At 43.6% G+C, this 18,389-nt stretch overlaps 1 protein-coding gene across 3 annotated transcripts in view; it reads left to right on the forward strand.

Moving 5' to 3' along the window:
• FNDC3B (fibronectin type III domain containing 3B) overlaps positions 1 to 18,389 on the forward strand; it is a 354,322-nt gene that overhangs the window by 267,272 nt on the left and 68,661 nt on the right. For all 3 annotated transcript variants that reach the window (XM_061168343.1, XM_061168345.1, XM_061168344.1), the window contains exons 10-12: positions 148 to 286; positions 3,335 to 3,388; positions 17,896 to 18,020. In XM_061168343.1, the coding sequence (XP_061024326.1) occupies positions 148 to 286; positions 3,335 to 3,388; positions 17,896 to 18,020 (318 nt within the window). The remainder of the gene's footprint in view (positions 1 to 147; positions 287 to 3,334; positions 3,389 to 17,895; positions 18,021 to 18,389) is intronic.

Here is an 18,389-nt window from a genome sequence, read left to right on the forward strand (position 1 = left end):
AGACTAGCAAATAAGAATAAGGGTCGCAGTGTGTATTACATAAGAAATTCTGCTCCTGTAGGGAAACCCTGGGGCAAAGCTGAGATTAACACCCCAGTGTTGTGTGATAGGCCTCTGGCACTGACTGTATTGTGTTTCCATTTTCAGGGTATACGCTATGTATAATTCTGTAAAGGGGTCCTGCTCTGAGCCGGTGAGCTTCACCACCCACAGCTGCGCACCTGAGTGTCCCTTCCCACCTAAGCTGGCCCACAGGAGCAAAAGTTCACTGACCTTGCAGTGGAAGGTGGGTAACGCAGCGTGTCGAGAAGAATGTTCTGAAGTCTGTGACTGTTTGAAACGTTTATTAGCAATATTCCATTTTGGTGTTGGTATTTTCTGCATTTTGACTGTGAAACAAATTATTGTGATATCAGAAGTTACCATCTCTGTAAAAATTGGGCAAAAGAATAAGAGAGAGAACTGTGAAATCAAGTTTTAGCTTTCTTTGCAGGGGAGTCTCTTAGGGTAATGAGCAGGTCTTTGTAAGTGGTAAAAATACTTAAGATACCTAAATGTCATCACTTTCTAATAGTTTAATTCATTTCAACAGACATTTGAGGACTTGAGTAAAAAGTTTTGTGAAGAAAGATTTAGAGCTAAAGTAGATTTATGGGTCTGTTGGCTTCTTTCAGTGGTGACTCTGAAATGTCTAATACTTAAATCTGCCTAGGATGTTTAGTGTTCTAAACTACATTAAGGTTTCATGAAATTTTTGCCAGTTATACCTCAGATCAGTTAAGATTATTAATTATTTTTTAACATCTGAATTATGTAGTAGTTTTCATGAAATACAACTTTTGGGCTACCAGCAACTCTTGAGAAAGAGAACCCCTTCAAGTGTATTATTAACTTACCAGCCATAGTTGTGTATTTGTAAGAAAATAGACTGTTACCAATCTCTATGGTCATTATTTCTATGTACTTACTTAACACTTTAAAATATAGTTCAAAATGTAAAATTAATAGAAGTCAAGATAATAAAGACTTATAGTACGGGAAAGAACACTAATGTGCAAGTAAGATGACTAGGGAGATGTGTTACTTGTGAAGAAATACATTGTCCTTTTGATTTTAGACCAGAGGATCCAGTTTATCCTGGGAGTTGTTAAAAACAGTTGAGCATAGTCGTTAGCAACAGCATGGACTTTCGTAGGCCCCTCTAGTAGCCAGTGGTCAACATTGAGCATGTTGTTTGGACAAAGGCAAAGTTGTAGAATCTGAACTATTTTATTTTCCTTCCTGACTTCCAGGGATAGTCCAGGTCAGTGATTCCCCACCTTTTTAAAGTTTTAACACCCAACTGGTCATCACTGTTTAAGTTCTTGAAGCATACACATCCACTTTAAAATGTGTTCATTATTTACACATAGACATATGTAAATACATCTTAAGGAAAGAATAAAAATCCATTTTGTTTGGAGAGTATAAGATAATCTTCTTGAAGATTCCCAGAGGGACCGTGAGGTCTTACAAACCTTAAGTTGGGAATCACTGATACATACATTCTGCTCAAAACCTGGATGTAATTCAGGTCTCAGGCAGACCAGCAACTTCAAGAAAAAGGTTTTTTACTAGGAGGAAAATGTTTCACATTTTCTTTCTCCCTTTATTTAGTTGTAGATCAGAAGCATATTTTTATTCCATTCAGGTATGTGCAAAGTTGAAAGTTCTGGATTCAGTTCAGTTTTCATGTCCTTAGAACAGGTTTGCTGTTTTCCAGGGACTCCAGCTGGGGGCGCAAGGCCAGGAGGACCACGCTCTGGCTCCCCACCTGTCCTTGAAGCCACCAGGACACTGAGAGAGCTCGGGGTCCTCTAATGTCACTTTGTTAGCTCCAGGACATAGGGCAGCACGAATACCGGGGTCTGTGTCCCCACCCTCAAGGAATCGGAGACTCAGTGGTGGGGCAGAGCATCACAGAGGAACGTATGAGCGTCCTAAATGTAGTCCTTACCTGAGAAATGGGTTCTCAGCTAAAGCTTTGATTTCATACATTATTTACACTTTAAATACATCCCTGTGTTTTCTCCCAAATTGAGCCCACAAAAGCCTGAAATTACAGTTTAGTAGAATATACAACACTCACTTGTATTTGGAGTGAGTGAGTGGGAGTAAAAAATTTGGAACTCCCAGATTTTAGGACTCAGAAGAAAGAAGGGAAAGAAGGAAGGAGAGGCGAGGGATAAGGGTTTGTTAATTAACTCATATTTACTGAGCCCTGGGTGTTTTATTATTAAGAACAGTGAACCAACAGCTATTGCTTTTTGGGTGCTTCCCGTATAAGACCAGGACAGTTTAGTAAGGGATTTGCATATATTCTCCCGGTCCCTCAGAACACCCATGCATTCTTGGAAAAAGAAGCTAAGCACTGTACTGAGCAACTTACATTAGCCCGCCTGTGGCAGACAGCCAGGCTGGCTTCCGTGTAGTTCTGGGGACTCGGCTGCCTTTTGCTGGGGGCAGCTCGCCGTGGCCTGTGGAGCTCTGACTCTCGTCCTGGGAAAATCCAGGTGCGGGCGTGAGACGTGCTTGGAGACGTGGTCTCACTAGTGCTGTGAGGGACCCCACTGTAGCACCCCCTGCGGGCAGGTCTGACCTTACAAAGCTCTCTTTTCTCGAGTCTTCTACTCCTCTTCCCATTGTCCAAAGCCTATTTTCTCAGTGAGGGAGATCTCTGTATTATGATTTTAGGAGGAAAGGAAATGATGAAACTTCTTTTGGCTAATGTGCTAAGGGCTAATTGCCCCTCGTAATCTCTCCAGGAGATCCCAGGTTTTCTCAGTGTTTAAAAAAGGCCAATCTTAATGCCACAGAAGGCTTTCTAATCTTAACCTCTTTAAAACAAACAAAAACTGTGTGGGGGAAGTTACAAAAATATAGACTCTGAACTCTTAAGCATAGGTGGGTCAGCTTTACCCTGTCAGACCCCCACGTGTCGTACCTGTTTCTCTGCATTTCTCTCCCTTGCCCTTGAACTTTTAAGTGCCTCTTAAAAGTTTTACCCACAAAGGAACTAGGGTACTGTGTGGGTGTAAAGGGTAGGGGTGGTGGGCAAGGCAGGCTTGGCTGTTTGTGGGGTGTGATTTATTAATAGAGTTCTCCCTACTAGTTGACTTGCATTAAAATTGGTTTGTGGTGATGTTTGACCAAGGAAATGGAGGTGATACAGAGGGTTGTTGCCCTATGGGAAGAGCCTAGGACTAGCACAGATAGTGTATTTGAACCAAGGTGGAGAGCTCAAAACTTTTGTCTGTAAACAGTTTTCTCTAATCTCTCTTTTTTTTTTTTTTAGGCACCAATTGACAATGGTTCAAAAATCACCAACTACCTTTTAGAGTGGGATGAGGTAATCATATTTTCATGTTCATCCATCTAAAACACCTTTCAAAAATGAAACTGCTGAACAAATGCCATTTTATTCTTTTTTGAAGATATGCTAAACACATGGAAAAAATAATGTAAGTAGAGAAAAATTTAAACCAATAGTTATTGACTGTGGAAAATGAAAATGGACTGAAATGTAGTGAATTGTGCATTAAAATATATTTACTTGGCTTATTTGCAAGAAATGCCACAGAAAGAAAAGACAGGGTCTAACTGCTCTGAAGGCCTTACTATCTGGCCAGACATTAATGAGTATTTTAAGGGCTTCTCTGATAGCTTAGGTGGTAAAGAATCTACCTGCAATGCAGGAGACACTGGTTTGATTCCTGAATCGGGAAGATCCCCTGGAGAAAGGACAGGCTACCCACTCCAGTATTCTTGGGCTTCCCTTATGGCTCAGCTGGTAAAGAATCCACCTACAATGAGGGAGACCTGGATTCGATCCCTGGGTTGGGAAGATCCTCTGGAGACGGGAAAGGCTATCCACTCAAGTATTCTGGCCTGGAGAATTCCATAGTCCATGGGGTCGCAAAGAGGCGGACATGACTGAGTGACTTTCACTTCACTTTAATGAGTATTTAGAACTGACTTCTTTCTTATCTTGACTGCCAAGGGCCAGCCTCAATTGATAGTTTCCATAAGGTAGACCACACTGTGGCCTGAGAAGCCTAATTTGTGTCTTTGCTTTCAGTTCTGTGTGCGAACTCTGCCCTGTTGAATGCTGTCTGGGAGTGGGGCATAGAGGGTGGGCTGCACTGGAGGTCTCACCTGCCCACGTGCATTTACCCTACCTGGACCATCCTAGAGCAATGCCACCTCTGGTGTTCCTCTCCCCAGCGTCCTGGTGTAGTATCCATGGTGAAGTCTTAGAGTCAAGGCCGCTCTCTGCTGAGTAGTGACCCAGTGCTTTTCTGGCCTCACTCACACTGTGCAGAATCTCAGGCTGGAAACACTGGATGCAGAAATCTCCTCCTTCTAAAAAGCAACAGTACTATTCTATTCTGTTCATTCATTTACCCATGTTTTATTCTCTTTCTGTGGTAGAGCAAACGGACTAAGGATTTGAAATACAGGAAATGTGGGATTTGGGGTGCCATCCAAGTTAACTAGTCTTTGTGACTTAAATTTAAAGGCACTGAAAAATTCAGCACACAACTTAGGCAAAAAGTCAACTTGTTGAGAGTAGGAAAAAATATTTTAACTCAATGTTAAATGAAAACGGTGAAATTCTCATGATGACATCTTGATGTGGAGAGGGGGCTCTTTTTGCAGAAGCATATTTTCCCATCTGGGTTGCGTCTGAACAGCTAGAGTTCCAAGTTACCAAAGACAATGATCTATTGTTTGTAGGATCCTTGTGAATGGCTCCTATGTACAGATTGGTGAAATCTCAGACTTAACTGGTATATTTTACAGATTAGATGGATTTCGTTTTAAGGCGGCTTGATTGGAAGGTGAAACCATCCCCTATGGCCCTGGTGGTTGAGGTTTTACATGGAGAGAGATATTCGGGAAAGAGAAGGCTTTTTTCCTCTCACATGCCTTCTCAGAGCCCAGCACTGTGTGTGTGTTGGGGGAGGGTGGGGGGTGGAGCGCGCCTGTGTTTTTCCTCTTCTCTGCCTTGGACCATGGCTTCATAAGTTAAGTAAGGTCAGAGAAGTTGAGTGCTTGAATGGGCCCTCCAAGGAAAACTCAGGTGCTACAGGAAATGGTAATGGTGACTCAGTTGTTGGCCATCTTCCCTTCGAATTTGAATTGAAAGTGGCCTGGCACGATTCTGGGAAGAACATACTACAGCCTCAGATGAAATGGAGAAGCTGTCACCATTTATAATCAGTAGGACCCACTCTTAACTGGTGACCACAAAGTGTGAAGTTGTTTATTTGGGGCCTTCTCCCGCCTTTTCCCTCCTTGCTCTCCTTCCATCCTGTCCTCGTTTTCCTCCTGGTTCTTTCCCTTTCCTCTTTATATACCCTCCCACCTTTGAATTTCTACTAGTGTCAGCTCTGATGAGTTTTCCTGCAGATTTCAGGCTGATTGGCTATAGGTCATCACAGGAATCCTTTTATGACCTGTGGCTTAATTATTCTTCAAGGAAGAAAATCAAACACACACGCACAGCACACCATCCCACCTGCAGGAAGTGAGTGAACCAGGCTCCGACTCTCCCCTGAAACCTTCGCTGGTGGTTTCTGAGCCAAGTGCAGCTGCTCCCAGGTCTCCTTCCAGACCACAGCGGTTAGGGGGGTGGGGGGTGCGCTGGGGTAGGAGAACAGAGCAGCCTTAGGCCGGAGTCACTCCCCCCACACCCAGCCCTCTCCAGAGCCAGAGTTCGCCTCTTCCAGCCACACACCCCTGGCCTCTCTGGCACCCAGGGGGCTGTAGAAACAAGCTTAAAGGGCAGCAGTAGGGTGTGCAGAGGAGCAGATCCCCACCTGAGGGCAAGCAGGTGTCCTTCAGTCTCCAAGGAACTTGTGTTCAGGAGTCACACCTGCCCCTTTCCTGCTGGAGCACCTGGTCTGAAAATCCCAGCTTGGGTGAGGTGACCCCATCCACATACATGCCCACCATGGATGTCTGGGTGTCCCCATATTTTTATCATATCAGCATTGGCTAAAGTTCCCAGAATACTTTATTCTTCGCCTCAATTTGTAATCACCATTCCAGTAAAATAATCGTGTAAAATTCTGAAGGTGTTAGTAAACCAAGAGTACAGATCTTCAAGTACTGCTGCCAGGCTCTAGAAAAAGACCGTCATGAATGAAAGAGCGGTAGCAGAGAGGCCGCTGGGTGCCACCCCTGGGAATGCTGTGCTGAGTTGACCTTGGGGAAAGCCACCTCAGTCAATAGCTAGCCGCCTGCTGGTCTCTGAAGACAGGTGTGACCCTAATTGGGGAACAGAAAACAGAACCATGAAGCGCGGGGGGGTGGGGGGTGGGGGAGTGGGGACTGACATGTCCTCTCTTCTAAGTTCATTGCCAGTAACGTCACATCACTGTTCAGAGAATTCACCTGGAGGCTCCTCACTAATGGTTCTGCAAGAGGGTGTTGCATGCCTACTTTTCTCCATTAATAATTGTGCCTAGACACTCTCTTAATTTTTCCATCAATGCAGGAAGTAACTGTAACTATGAGATAGTAATAAGCAGCTGAAAATGGAACACACAGGTGTCACTGGCTTTTCGGTCATAGCCATTGGTTTCAATTTTCCCCTGAAATAGATCAGTTTTCATAACTTGGAAAGGTGTAGCCTTTCCTGGCCACGTTCCCTTTGTTGGAATGACTCAGATGAGCTGACGTGTGAGTTCTGCTCTACAGAAATGCTAACTGTTGCTATTAGCAGCTTGTTCCTCAGTGCACATGCAGGTCTCCTAAGATCTCGTTGTGAATACGTGGCATGGATTCATTTGATGTGTTCAGTGGTGTGGTGTTCACCCAAGGAGAACTGGATTGTTTCTGCTTTGTCTCAAGCTAGTCAAACAAATAATTTAACCCCCCGGGTCTCAGCTTCTTCATTTGAAAAAGTGTCTGTCAAGTAGTCTCACAAGTAGGTTAAGATTGAATGAGATAACTTGGGCAATGACAGATTCTGTGTAATGATTATTTCATGTCACCTAAGCACGTTAACGTTCAGATCTGGGATAGGGAAAGTCAACAATTATAGAAGGATTGTGTGAAAGAAATACGACATTTTTCTGTCGGGAATTTATACAGGAGCCCTGAGGTTAATGGCTTTGGTTTGAACTAAACAAAAACGGATGTCAATGCTATATATAGATGTTAATTTGCCATTAGCTTTGCTTCCAGACATGACATGTTGGGAATATTCGAGGGAACCAGAAAAATAGCTTTGTGGGAATGTGACTAGTGGAGTTCCCAAGAATCTCTCCCTCCCACGTGACTCAGCTCACCCGAACAGGAATGTCACATCTGGGTTTCCCAGTGACTAATGAGTGAACACAGCTGTCAAACAGTAGACCACGAATGAAATAAATACGGCAGAAATCAAGGGATACTTTGAAATCAAACAGAAAAGGCCAGCAGCAGGTAGAGCCCAGAATCCCCTGGGGACCCACAAAGCAGCCAGCTTGGGCTCAGCAGCCCCATTGCAGAAACCCAGAGCAGGCCACAGGCCCCAGCCATGCATCCTATCATTTAGGGACTGAGCTGGCCTCATAAGGAGGTGCTTGGTTTCTGATTTATTAATCAGATTCCTGTTTAACTTGTTGTTCAGTTGCTAAGTCATGTCCGACTCTTTGTGATCCCATGAACTGTAACACGCCAGGCTTCGCTGTCCTTCACTTTCTCCTGGAGTTTGCTCAAACTTGTGTCTGTTGAGTTGGTGATGTCATCCAGTATCTCATCCTCTGTCACCCTCTTCTCCTCCTGCCCTCAATCTTTCCCAGCATCAGGGTCTTTTCCAATGAGTCGGTTCTTGCATCAGGTGGCCAAAGTATTGGAGCTTCAGCTTCAGCATCAGTCCTTCCAGTGAATATTCAGGGTTGACTTACTTTAGGATTGAATGGTTTAATCTCCTTGTGAATATTCAGGGTTGATTTACTTTAGGATTGAATGGTTTAATCTCCTTGCAGTCCAAGGGACTCTGGAGAGTCTTCTGCAACACCACAGTTCAAAAGCATCAATTCTTAGGCACCTGTTTAACTTAGGTGTTAGTATTGGTAGTCTTTCAAAAGGCTTCTTGCCATAAGTGAATTTGCACATGGTGTTTCTGGTTAGACAATAGCCTTTCCAGGAGCAACCATAGCATTGACAAGCAGAGTGACTTACAGAATGAAGAGAGCCTTGCCACGAGTGCCACTGTCTCTGGGAGCCCTGCTGCCCGCGGCTACATAGCCTGCTGCTCCAGTGGAGAATACCAGAAAGGCCAGTGTCCACTCCCCAGTCCATCACCGATGCCTGGACGCAAGTTAGGGGAGGCTGCCACTCGCCCAGGCCCATGAGCTCTTCTGCTCATTCTCGAGAGTGAGAATGAGTAAGTCCTTTATCATTTGTCCATCGGAAAGCATCTTTTACGTAAGAGCCAGATTAGTGAGCTGGCAGAGAGACAGTATTTTGCCACATCACGTCTTCACTGCCACATCCAAGGGTAGTTTCTGAGAGCCAGGGGAGTAGCTTCCTCCACTGCAGCTTCTATGGAAGGAAGCAAGGCAAGGAAGGATTTAGTAACTCGGAGAGGTCCGTAGGCATCAAAGGCAGAGCTGAGTTACAAGGAGCTGTCTCATTCCCTCAGACGTCTGCACGCCAGAAGCTGCTTCTCCATGCTTTTTACCAGCTGTCGCATGTGTGAAGGAGGGAGTTATGTGTTAGAGCAGCGGACTCTGGAGAACTTCCAGCTGAGGCTGTATCACCTGTGTCCTCAGCGCCTAACTCATCAACTCATTTGTTCTGTTCGTTAGTTTCCAGCTACAGGATGGCCACCTGGGCCTTGGTTAGGTGGTAAACTGAAGCCAGCCATCCCTGGGTTCGTCCCTTGTATAGACAGCCTATTGTAAAATCACCCACTTGCTTCTCCTTTTCTTTCTCTTTGGGACAGTCTCAACACATCTATCTTATCAGAGCACTCGACATCTGGCAAACCTCCACATTTGGAGGGATATACAGAAACATTGCATTTATTGGTTTTGAACCAGAGGATCATCCTTGGCTGTTTTAGGAAGCCAAGATCCTCCCACTAATATAAAAAAACTAGTGTGCCAGGGAATAAAATGCATGCAGTATTCCTTTGGTATCTTGCAGCCACAAACTCCCCCCTTTTCTTACCTTTGAAAATCTCCTCTGTGCCAGAGTGGTCAGTGAAGTGAAAGAGGCATCACTGAGGGGAGAGTGAGGTTTGGCATAAAGAGCTTTGGAATCCACCCACCTCCCTGTTCTGAACCCCTTCTTATAGATGGTTATGCTAAACACTTACGAGCTTTGATTTCTCAAGCCAACATTTATCTTTGATGTTGCCTAGGGTCCGCCAGCCCTGGAACAACTTCTAAATATAGATGTACTAGCAGACTAAATCTTTGAGCCTGGCAGTAGTTCAGTTGGCCGGTGCAGCCTTATTTTTTATTTGATTTATCACTGATGTTTCTGACAGATTGAGCTATGCTATCACAGAGAGTACCCAGCCCAGCATCGCTCAGCCCATGTCTGGATCCAGCAGCCATGGGCCATGAGCACATGGGGCCTGACAGCCAAATGCGTGTTGCCTGTAAGAGAAGGAGGTCCATAGATCAAGGAAACATCAGGAGGAGTACAAGTCACACACAGGTTGCTGGTTCATCATGGGTTCTAGCACACTTATTGGCCTTTCTTATTTTCTTGTGCCAGAAAGAGGAACAGGAAGGATCATTTCCAGTCTGTTAATTTGAAGGCAATTGAAAATGTCAGCCAACTTCATCTATTTTTTTTTTCTTTTCTTTTTTTTTTTTTTTTTAATAAAGTTCTTTTTATTTATTTTTTTTTTGGTGTTTTTATTTTTTTTTATTTTTTTTTTTTTAAATTTTTTTATTAGTTGGAGGCTAATTACTTCACAACATTTCAGTGGGTTTTGTCATACATTGATATGAATCAGCCATGGATTTACACGTCTTCCCCATCCCAATCCCCGCTCCCACCTCCCTCTCCACCCGATTCCTCTCGAAACATCCCACCCTCGCCTTCTCCCACAGAGTTCAAAAGTCTGTTCTGTATTTCTGTGTCTCTTTTTCTGTTTTGCATATAGGGTTATCGTTACCATCTTTCTAAATTCCATATATATGTGTTAGTATGCTGTAATGTTCTTTGTCTTTCTGGCTTACTTCACTCTGTATAAGGGGCTCCAGCTTCATCCATCTCATTAGGACTGGTTCAAATGAATTCTTTTTAATGGCTGAGTAATATTCCATGGTGTATATGTACCACAGCTTCCTCATCCATTCATCTGCTGATGGGCATCTAGGTTGCTTCCATGTCCTGGCTATTATAAACAGTGCTGCGATGAACATTGGGGTGCACATGTCTCTTTCAGATCTGGTTTCCTCAGTGTGTATGCCCAGAAGTGGGATTGCTGGGTCATATGGCAGTTCTATTTCCAGTTTTTTAAGAAATCTCCACACTGTTTTCCATAGCGCATCTATTTTTTTTTTTTTTAACTTTTTTTTTTTTTTTTTATTAGTTGGAGGCCAATCACTTCACAACATTTCAGTGGGTTTTGTCATACATTGATATGAATCAGCCATGGATTTACACGTATTCCCCATCCCGATCCCCGCTCCCACCTCCCTCTCCACCCGATTCCCCTTACTTGGAGGATAATTGCTTTACAATGTTGTGTTGGTTTCTTCCGTACAACAGCATGAATCAGCTATAAGTATATGTGTGTGTGTATATATATGTGTGTGTGTGTATACTTATATATATATATGTAAAACCCCTCCTTCCTGAGCCTCCCTCCCACCCCATCTCCCTTCCCACCCCTCTCGTCATCACAGAGCACCAGGCTCCCCACTAGCTAGCTATGTTATACTCGTTAACGTATATATGTCAATACTTTAGTACCAGAGTTAGAAACACCAGCTTCTAAGATTGTTAGTACACTCCAGGGGAACTGGAACCGTTAGCCAGAGCAACCACATTCCCCACGGTCTACAGAACCACTCCTGGCAGGAAAATACTGTGGCTTGAAATAGTTGGAGTATATGTAAGTTGTATGAATAGAATTGGCTATGGCTGTGTTAAGTTCATAAGCAGGGAACCAACCCATTTTAAGGATTCCTCTTCCCAAGTACCAAGAGCAGCTTTGTAAAGATACTAAGTTAATAAAGAAGGAACATAGATTTGGAAAAGCTACTTTTATCTTTTTTCAGTTACATAGTTTTACAAATTAACACCTACACTTAGACAGATTTTAACAATTAGTGGTATGTTATAAATCAAATACTTTTTACTTAGATACCACTTTTCAGATAGGCAGACACATCCGTAAATTGATTTCTTCACTGGAGCTTTTTTCCATTATGTGTTGTAAATGGATATCAAACAGGTAGAGATGTGATTGCGTGTGGATGTCCTTTGATTATTTACTTTGCTCACTCTTGAGGCTTTAGGGTATGCCATACCTAAGCTGTGTCCCAAAGACTTTTGCGTATCTGTATTTAAATATAAAAATATTCCCCAGGGTTTTCTCCAACTCTGGAGATACCATTATTAAAAATTTTAATTCTCTGAAATGTTACTCTAAGATGAAGTGACTGCATTGCCATTAACAATTTTGGGTGATCTTTATTATCTAGGAATCTTGTTACGTTTTTTTAGGTTCTACAGAAACAATTTAAAAAATGTATTCAAAAGCCTTACTTTGCTGGATGGCTTTGAGGGCCCTTTATGCAGACAGATGTTGAACATTGACTGTATCCAAGCACACTTGCTTCTGCTCCCTTACATCCTGGCTATTTATATTTATAGTGCAGGAGGAATTTATAAGTTTATAAAAAACTTCATATTATAAACATATATGGACATCAAAATAGATAAGTGTAATATTGCATAACAAATTACCTCAAAACTCAGTGCCTTAAACCAGTCACTTTTCTTTTCTCATGGATTCAGGGTTGGGAATTTGGACAAGGCACTGGAGAACTAGCTCGTCTGCATTCCAGTTTCTGGAGCTTCAGCTGGGGAGGGCTTGTTGGCTGGGCTTGGAACCTTCTGGCGGGATCCTCATTCACAAGTCTGGTGGTCACTGCTCGCTTAGGTGGGGCTTTGTCTCTGGCTCTCTCACAGCACAGCAGCTTCAGGGGAATCAGCACTGCAAAAGTGAATGTTCTGGTAAAAAGACAGAAACTTCATTGCCTTTTCAGACCTCTCCTTGGTAGTCACAACAGCTTCATTTCCACTCTGTCATGACAAGAGAGTCACAAACCCACCCACGTTCAAGAGAAAGGGCCATAGGCTTTGCTCCTCTCTGATGGGGAATCAAGGAATGTTTGGACATGTTTAGAATCATCACCATGTGACATAGGTTCTCCTGACTGTCCTAATCTATTGATCTTTTCCCCTTTATCTTTGTGTAGCACATACAGTGTTTTAGATGAGTGCTTAGTCACTTCAGTCATGTCTGACGCTTTGCGAACCCATGGACTGTAGCCTGCCAGGCTCCTCTGTCCATGGGGACTCTCTAGGCAAGAATACTGGAGTAGGTTGCCATGCCCTCCTCCAGGGGATCTTCCAGAACCAGGGATCAAATCCATGTCTCTTGCATTGCAGGTAGATTCTTTACCGCTGAGCCGCCAGGGAAGCCGGTGTTTTAGGTACTATGCCCTGAAAGGGTGTGGACTTAGGAAGGACAGCGTAACTCTCTTCCTGCCCCTGCTCTCCTCTGAGTGTTCTGGAAAGAGGAGAAGGCAGACAGATGTGCCCCAGAAACACAGCAATAGGATGGGACTCAGACCCCTGGCCCGACGGGCCGTGACTCAGTGGTGCACAAACCCGGCTTTTCTCACTAAACACATGGGAGAGGTCAATGCCTGCTCCCTCAGTGATGAGGAGAGGGAACCCACGAGAAAAACTGTGTTCCTGCCAATTAGTGTCTCTGCCTTACTGTTGCACTTCATGTGTCGTCCTCCTTTGGATGACTCACAGGAGATCAGCAAAGTATTCCCTCCCCCCCCTCCTTTTTTGAGGGAGTTTATAAACATAGAAACTAATATGTTTATCATCTTATTTAACAGCTCATTTTAAATTGTTAACTCAATTAAAAAGAAAAATACTTAAGTAGATAGTAAAAGGGCAGAAGATAAAGTGAGAAAATAGAGAATATATTACTTAAAACATTTTAAATCTTTTATTTATAATTTACCCCCAGATTTCATCTTAAAGAGTGAAATAATATTTCGAGATATCTTTGTCCCTGAAGTTTATATTAACTCATCTTGAAAACTGTCTCCAGGAGTGACTCACTGTCTGCTCTGTAGCCACAGGAGTTACGTCTCACACGCCTCCACACTGCCTTCTTTCACCCCTGCTGGTCTGAGATTGGGTCCTTTCACAGTCTGGCAGAAAGCTGGCACTCTTCAGAATGTAGCAGGAACTTCGTAGGACCTAAAAGAACATCTGGACTCTGATTTTTATTAGGACTTGTAACCAAATGTGTGACCCTTCTACCAAGGGAGTGAAAATGAGGATGGAGGGGGACAGACGTGGGCAGAAGGGAGCTTTCTGAGTGTGGGATGGCTGGGACCTGCCCCCCCAAGATAATCCGCACACCACCACCCCCCCGCCCCCACCGCCACCCCATACTGTGTGAGTCGAGAACTGAAAAGAGCCCCTTGTTCACTAAGGATCAGATCAATGAGATGTACAGACTAGGTCCAGTGAATTCTGATAAATTGAGTTCAGTGGCATCAGGGACCAGGCCTCCTGGAGGGCTGGAGCTTAAGCTGATCAGTGGAGTCTAGAATACAGATTCTACACCAAGTATTTCTGTTCAATGGTAACAAGAGGTGATAGAGGCCAAACAGGAGCTTGGGACTGTGGAAAGACTGATCTGATATATGTCGTGTACATGACTGAACCGCCTGCAAGTCGAGTGCTTTTCTGAGGAGCAGTTTTAACCAGCAGTGGAGGACAAGTGCCCTGGGTGGAAAACAGTTCCATTTGTCTCATTGCCCAGGACTATGAGTGGGTGCTTGCAGGCTAGGTCTGAGTGTAGGATGATGCATGTTAGCGAGAACTGTGAACTCAGCTGAAAAAAGAAGCAGCGTGGGTTTGTGATGCCTCACTCCCCACCAAGTGAGCACCTTGAAGTCTATTCACACACAGCTGGTTTGTCTCCAAAATTTCTTCACGTTCTAGTGAAGATTAACCTTGTCCTTGAGTGAACTTCAGTGTGCGTGGTAGGAAAAAGCATTTGGGCATGCCCAGGATTATGAAATGGAAACAAGTCAGGGAACCCTGAAAATCTGTTCTTTTTGGCTGGTGGACACTGGCAGTAGGGAGCTGGTCCAGAACACGCTGGGGCTTCATGTCCAATGAGGTCAGTAGTGTGGTGGCTAGGTCTGTGCCAGAACGATTGCATTTCCAGCCTCCAGTGTGGATTTCCAGCCTCCTGTCACCTCTGCTCTCATTGGGTGAAGTGTTCTTTCCTTCCTGGGAGAAGAGGCACTCGAGTGCTCGTCTCGGAGAGATTCTGATCCTGACTGCTCCTGGGGTGCACATCCGTGATCTCCCAACATGCAGAATCAGGGTGCTCCTGGCCATCCGTGTCTCAGCTTTGCCCTCGTGGAGCAGCTGGCTCCTTGGCCTGTCGCGCTCCCCTCTATGTGACACCCCACATGTGGCTTCGCAGCAGTAGCTGAGCAGGGCAACGCCTCAGCCATGGGTGTCTCTGCTGCCTATGTTTGACCAGATTATTGAAGACAGCAGGCCTGCAGTGTGGAGAGATTGTCCATTTCCATTGGGACCATGTTTTTGTAGGAAAGTTGGCATGAAGGTAACTTTAACCTATTAAAACGTAAGTTATTCTTTCCAGGTACAGCTATTATGTCTCAGTGTGCTTTAACTTAGATTTTATTAGAAGAGGGAACATGATATAGAGTATAATATCTCAATCATTTGGAGCCACGCTACCTATCAAATATGGAAATTGTGATTTACTGTTTGTAAAACTTCACTAACCACAGTGGCTTGGACATATTTAATTCCTGATAAGCAATTGAATTATCACTCCTGTCCATTTCTCTGAGTCTTTAAATCTTCTAAACATTATATTTTTTAAACCCTATCCATTTCTGTCAACAGGAAGAACTGGATAATATTTAATTTATAAATGCTATTTGCAACCTGGGGTCACGCTTGGTTTACAAACAGATTCTTTACATCGCCTGTACCTTGACTGTGTACTTATTCTGATGCCTGAGCCTAAAGCCAGCAGAGAACCTGGCATGGTCTTCCATGGAGGATTAGGGTGACTCGGGAACCATCCCACGTGGGAGCCCACAGTGTTCTCCATCTTCACTGGCCCACCTCTTAGCGGTAGATGACCTTTGCACTGCAGAGACTCTTGTGAATATTAATTTTCTTTCTTCCCAGGTATCCCATTTATATTAAACTCCTTGTCATACATGAGTATTTTATTTTATTCAAGAACTTCTCTCGTTTGAAATAGTTTAGCCTACTTCCTCTCCTCTTTTTTTTGTTTTGCTTTGTTTTATATTCAGTAACTTCTAAAAATTCACCAGTAAGCTTTACTTTTTTAACTCTGTGAAACATTTGTACTCTCACCCCTTCATATTCTACAAGTACTTTTTCTAAAACTTGATTCTAAAGTTCCACCAACTCTGGGTCATTCTCTGTGTTCTTGAAGTTCATGCACATAGTAGGATATTGGGAAAGGTATAAAATTTGGCATGATTTACCTAAACAAGCTGGAGTTTATCTAGTAGTTGTTCTTGATCCTGAAGTAGAATTTTTTTTTTTTTTTTTAAATGTTGGCAATATAGGAAAACCTCCTAAAGGTCACAGAATGGCTCTCTCTCTCAGTTCTTTAGTGAGCCCCAGTGCTCTGGCCCTTTAAAATAAAACTCTAGTTCCCATCATTGATGCCTCCCCACTCTTTTTTTCTCATTTAAACCACAGGCTGGTTTCCTCCATATTAAAGCAAATCAACCTGGTAAGGAACAGACTGACTTTTATTTACTGGCTGTAGTTCTAAGCACCAGAAATGGGCAAAGGAGACCAAACAAAGAATAGGAAAAACGAGGCATTGAAGGGGAGCCAACCTGGGTTTGGAAGGCTTCCGTGGCGGCAGGATGTGCCTTTCTTGCACTGTTTACTCTGAGCTCAGAAATAGAGGAGGAAAAAAGGTGGATCACGCTACTGCTTGAAATGGATACAGAACATACCAGAGCGTGCAGCGCATGGAATATAATCAGACACTGGATGTAATTATGCAAATGTATGCATAAACGGCTTTCCTTTGAATAAATTGTCTGCAGCAACCTTAATGCTCAAGGTTAAAGTAAGCATAAGGGCATGATATGCCAGTCACAGAGTGACTGCCCAAGTCGCTGCTGAAAAACATATGCTTTACTGCCCCGTTCCAACCCCACCCCTACCATTTTTCATCATTGTACCAGACTGTGTGTTGAACCCTTGATAATATGAACTTTTGCTCTTTAAGACTGTTAGGGCTTCTACTCTTTTCCTTGGAAAGGGTACCACCTTGCTTCGGAGGGGAGATTGGGAAAAGTTTGAGGATGACTGTTGGTATGGTGATTTTTAATCTGTTCAGCCTAGTGATACTTCAAGCTAGTTGTATGCTTATTTTGAATTAAACTTCACCTGGAATTTTTTTTTTTTAAGTAGTAAGCATTTGGAGGCCTATTTAAAGGAAGGAAATGCCTACATTTTCTAAGGAGAAAAATGTGCTTTTTTTGTTTTTTATATAATAGAGAGCTTCAAACATAGTCCTGAAAGTCCTGGGCTTGGCTGTCTGATTAAAATGCTGAGATTCATCTAGCATTAGCATGTGATTTTCTTTTGCATGAACATAGATAAACTACTGTGAATTATGGGTGTGAAACATTCTAGAAAACTGCTGATATGAGTATTCCATGCCTCTGAGCATGGCACAGAATAGTTTTGTTTTTGTTTTTTTTCTTCTTAGAATCTACTAAGAGAACCCACTGGAGTGTTTTCTTTTTACTTCAAGGAATTTGAAGCATCACATAAGGCTAGGAATGCATTAAAAATGTGTTTCCAGCCTCATAAAACACTTAAGAATGGCTGTAACACACATAGATGGATTGAACTGATGTTCCAAGTCCTCGTCAGACATTCAGCTCAACTACTAGCCTGGATAGAACTCCCAGATTGCCCAAAGCACTGCTTTGAGACCAGATGTGGACAAGAGTTAGTCAAAGGCATGTGCCCAGCGTTTAGGAATGAGCATGCAAGCAGCTCTCCAGCCGGAATGTATAGGTGTGGGCTTGGGAGCTGCCACAGAGCAGGAGAGAGAGAAGACCAGGGAGGTGGGCGGGGGAGGAACATTTGTGACCTGCAGGGATGCATAGATTGATCCTTGAGTGCTGAGCCATCTGAGGAAGACTGTACAGTTCCCAAGCTAGCGATCCTGTGAGGCTGCAGATGTACTCTAATGGGCCAGATTGGGCCATTTGACCAAGTGAGGAAGAAGACCCGAGACACTGTGATCCTTAACTTGAGCATTGCCCTGTGCCTGAAAAGGGCCTTCTCTATTTTGTTGACTAAAGTCCTCTTTCAAAATACCACAAGTATGGTACACCACCTGTCTCAGTAACAGAATTGTCTGTAGTGCCTGTGTTAAGGATGGCATTTCATTGTAGAGTGCTTTCCTTCTCTTGGTTTTGTTCATTGAAGCTAGAAAATTAAGCAGTTATTCAAAATGCTCCTTCATTTTCTTATTTTTTTTTTTTAAACTTTATGTACATTGTTGTTTTCTTTTAGGGAAAAAGAAACAGTGGTTTCAGACAGTGCTTCTTTGGGAGCCAGAAGCACTGCAAGTTGACAAAGCTGTGTCCAGCCATGGGGTACACGTTCCGGCTGGCTGCTCGGAATGACATTGGCACCAGGTATGGTGTTGCCCAGTCCTCGCGCCTTTAAGCCTCTATGTGGTGTCCCTGAGTCCTCCCCTCACGTTGCTGAAAGGCGAGGTCGCCTGCTGCCTCCACACCGCACCAGCTGGAGATTTTCCAAAAGAGAATCCTGCTCAGAGGCGAGAAGGCCCCTTCCGAGGTGATAAATGCCACTGTGTGTCCTCTTTGCAGCCTTGCAGGTTGTAATGCAGAAAGGCCCACTAGGGGTCTCAGAGAATCAAGGGAAAGGTAACTACAGATTTTGAAAGGGAGTCCTCTGAGGACTTTATTTTTCAGATGCTGTGCCTTTTTCTTTCATCACTTTAGCAAGCTACTCGTTCAGTTGCCTTTTTCAATTATGTCTGA

The sequence above is a fragment of the Dama dama genome, chromosome 19 (assembly GCF_033118175.1).
Source record: "Dama dama isolate Ldn47 chromosome 19, ASM3311817v1, whole genome shotgun sequence".
Taxonomy (NCBI): Eukaryota; Metazoa; Chordata; class Mammalia; order Artiodactyla; family Cervidae; genus Dama; species Dama dama.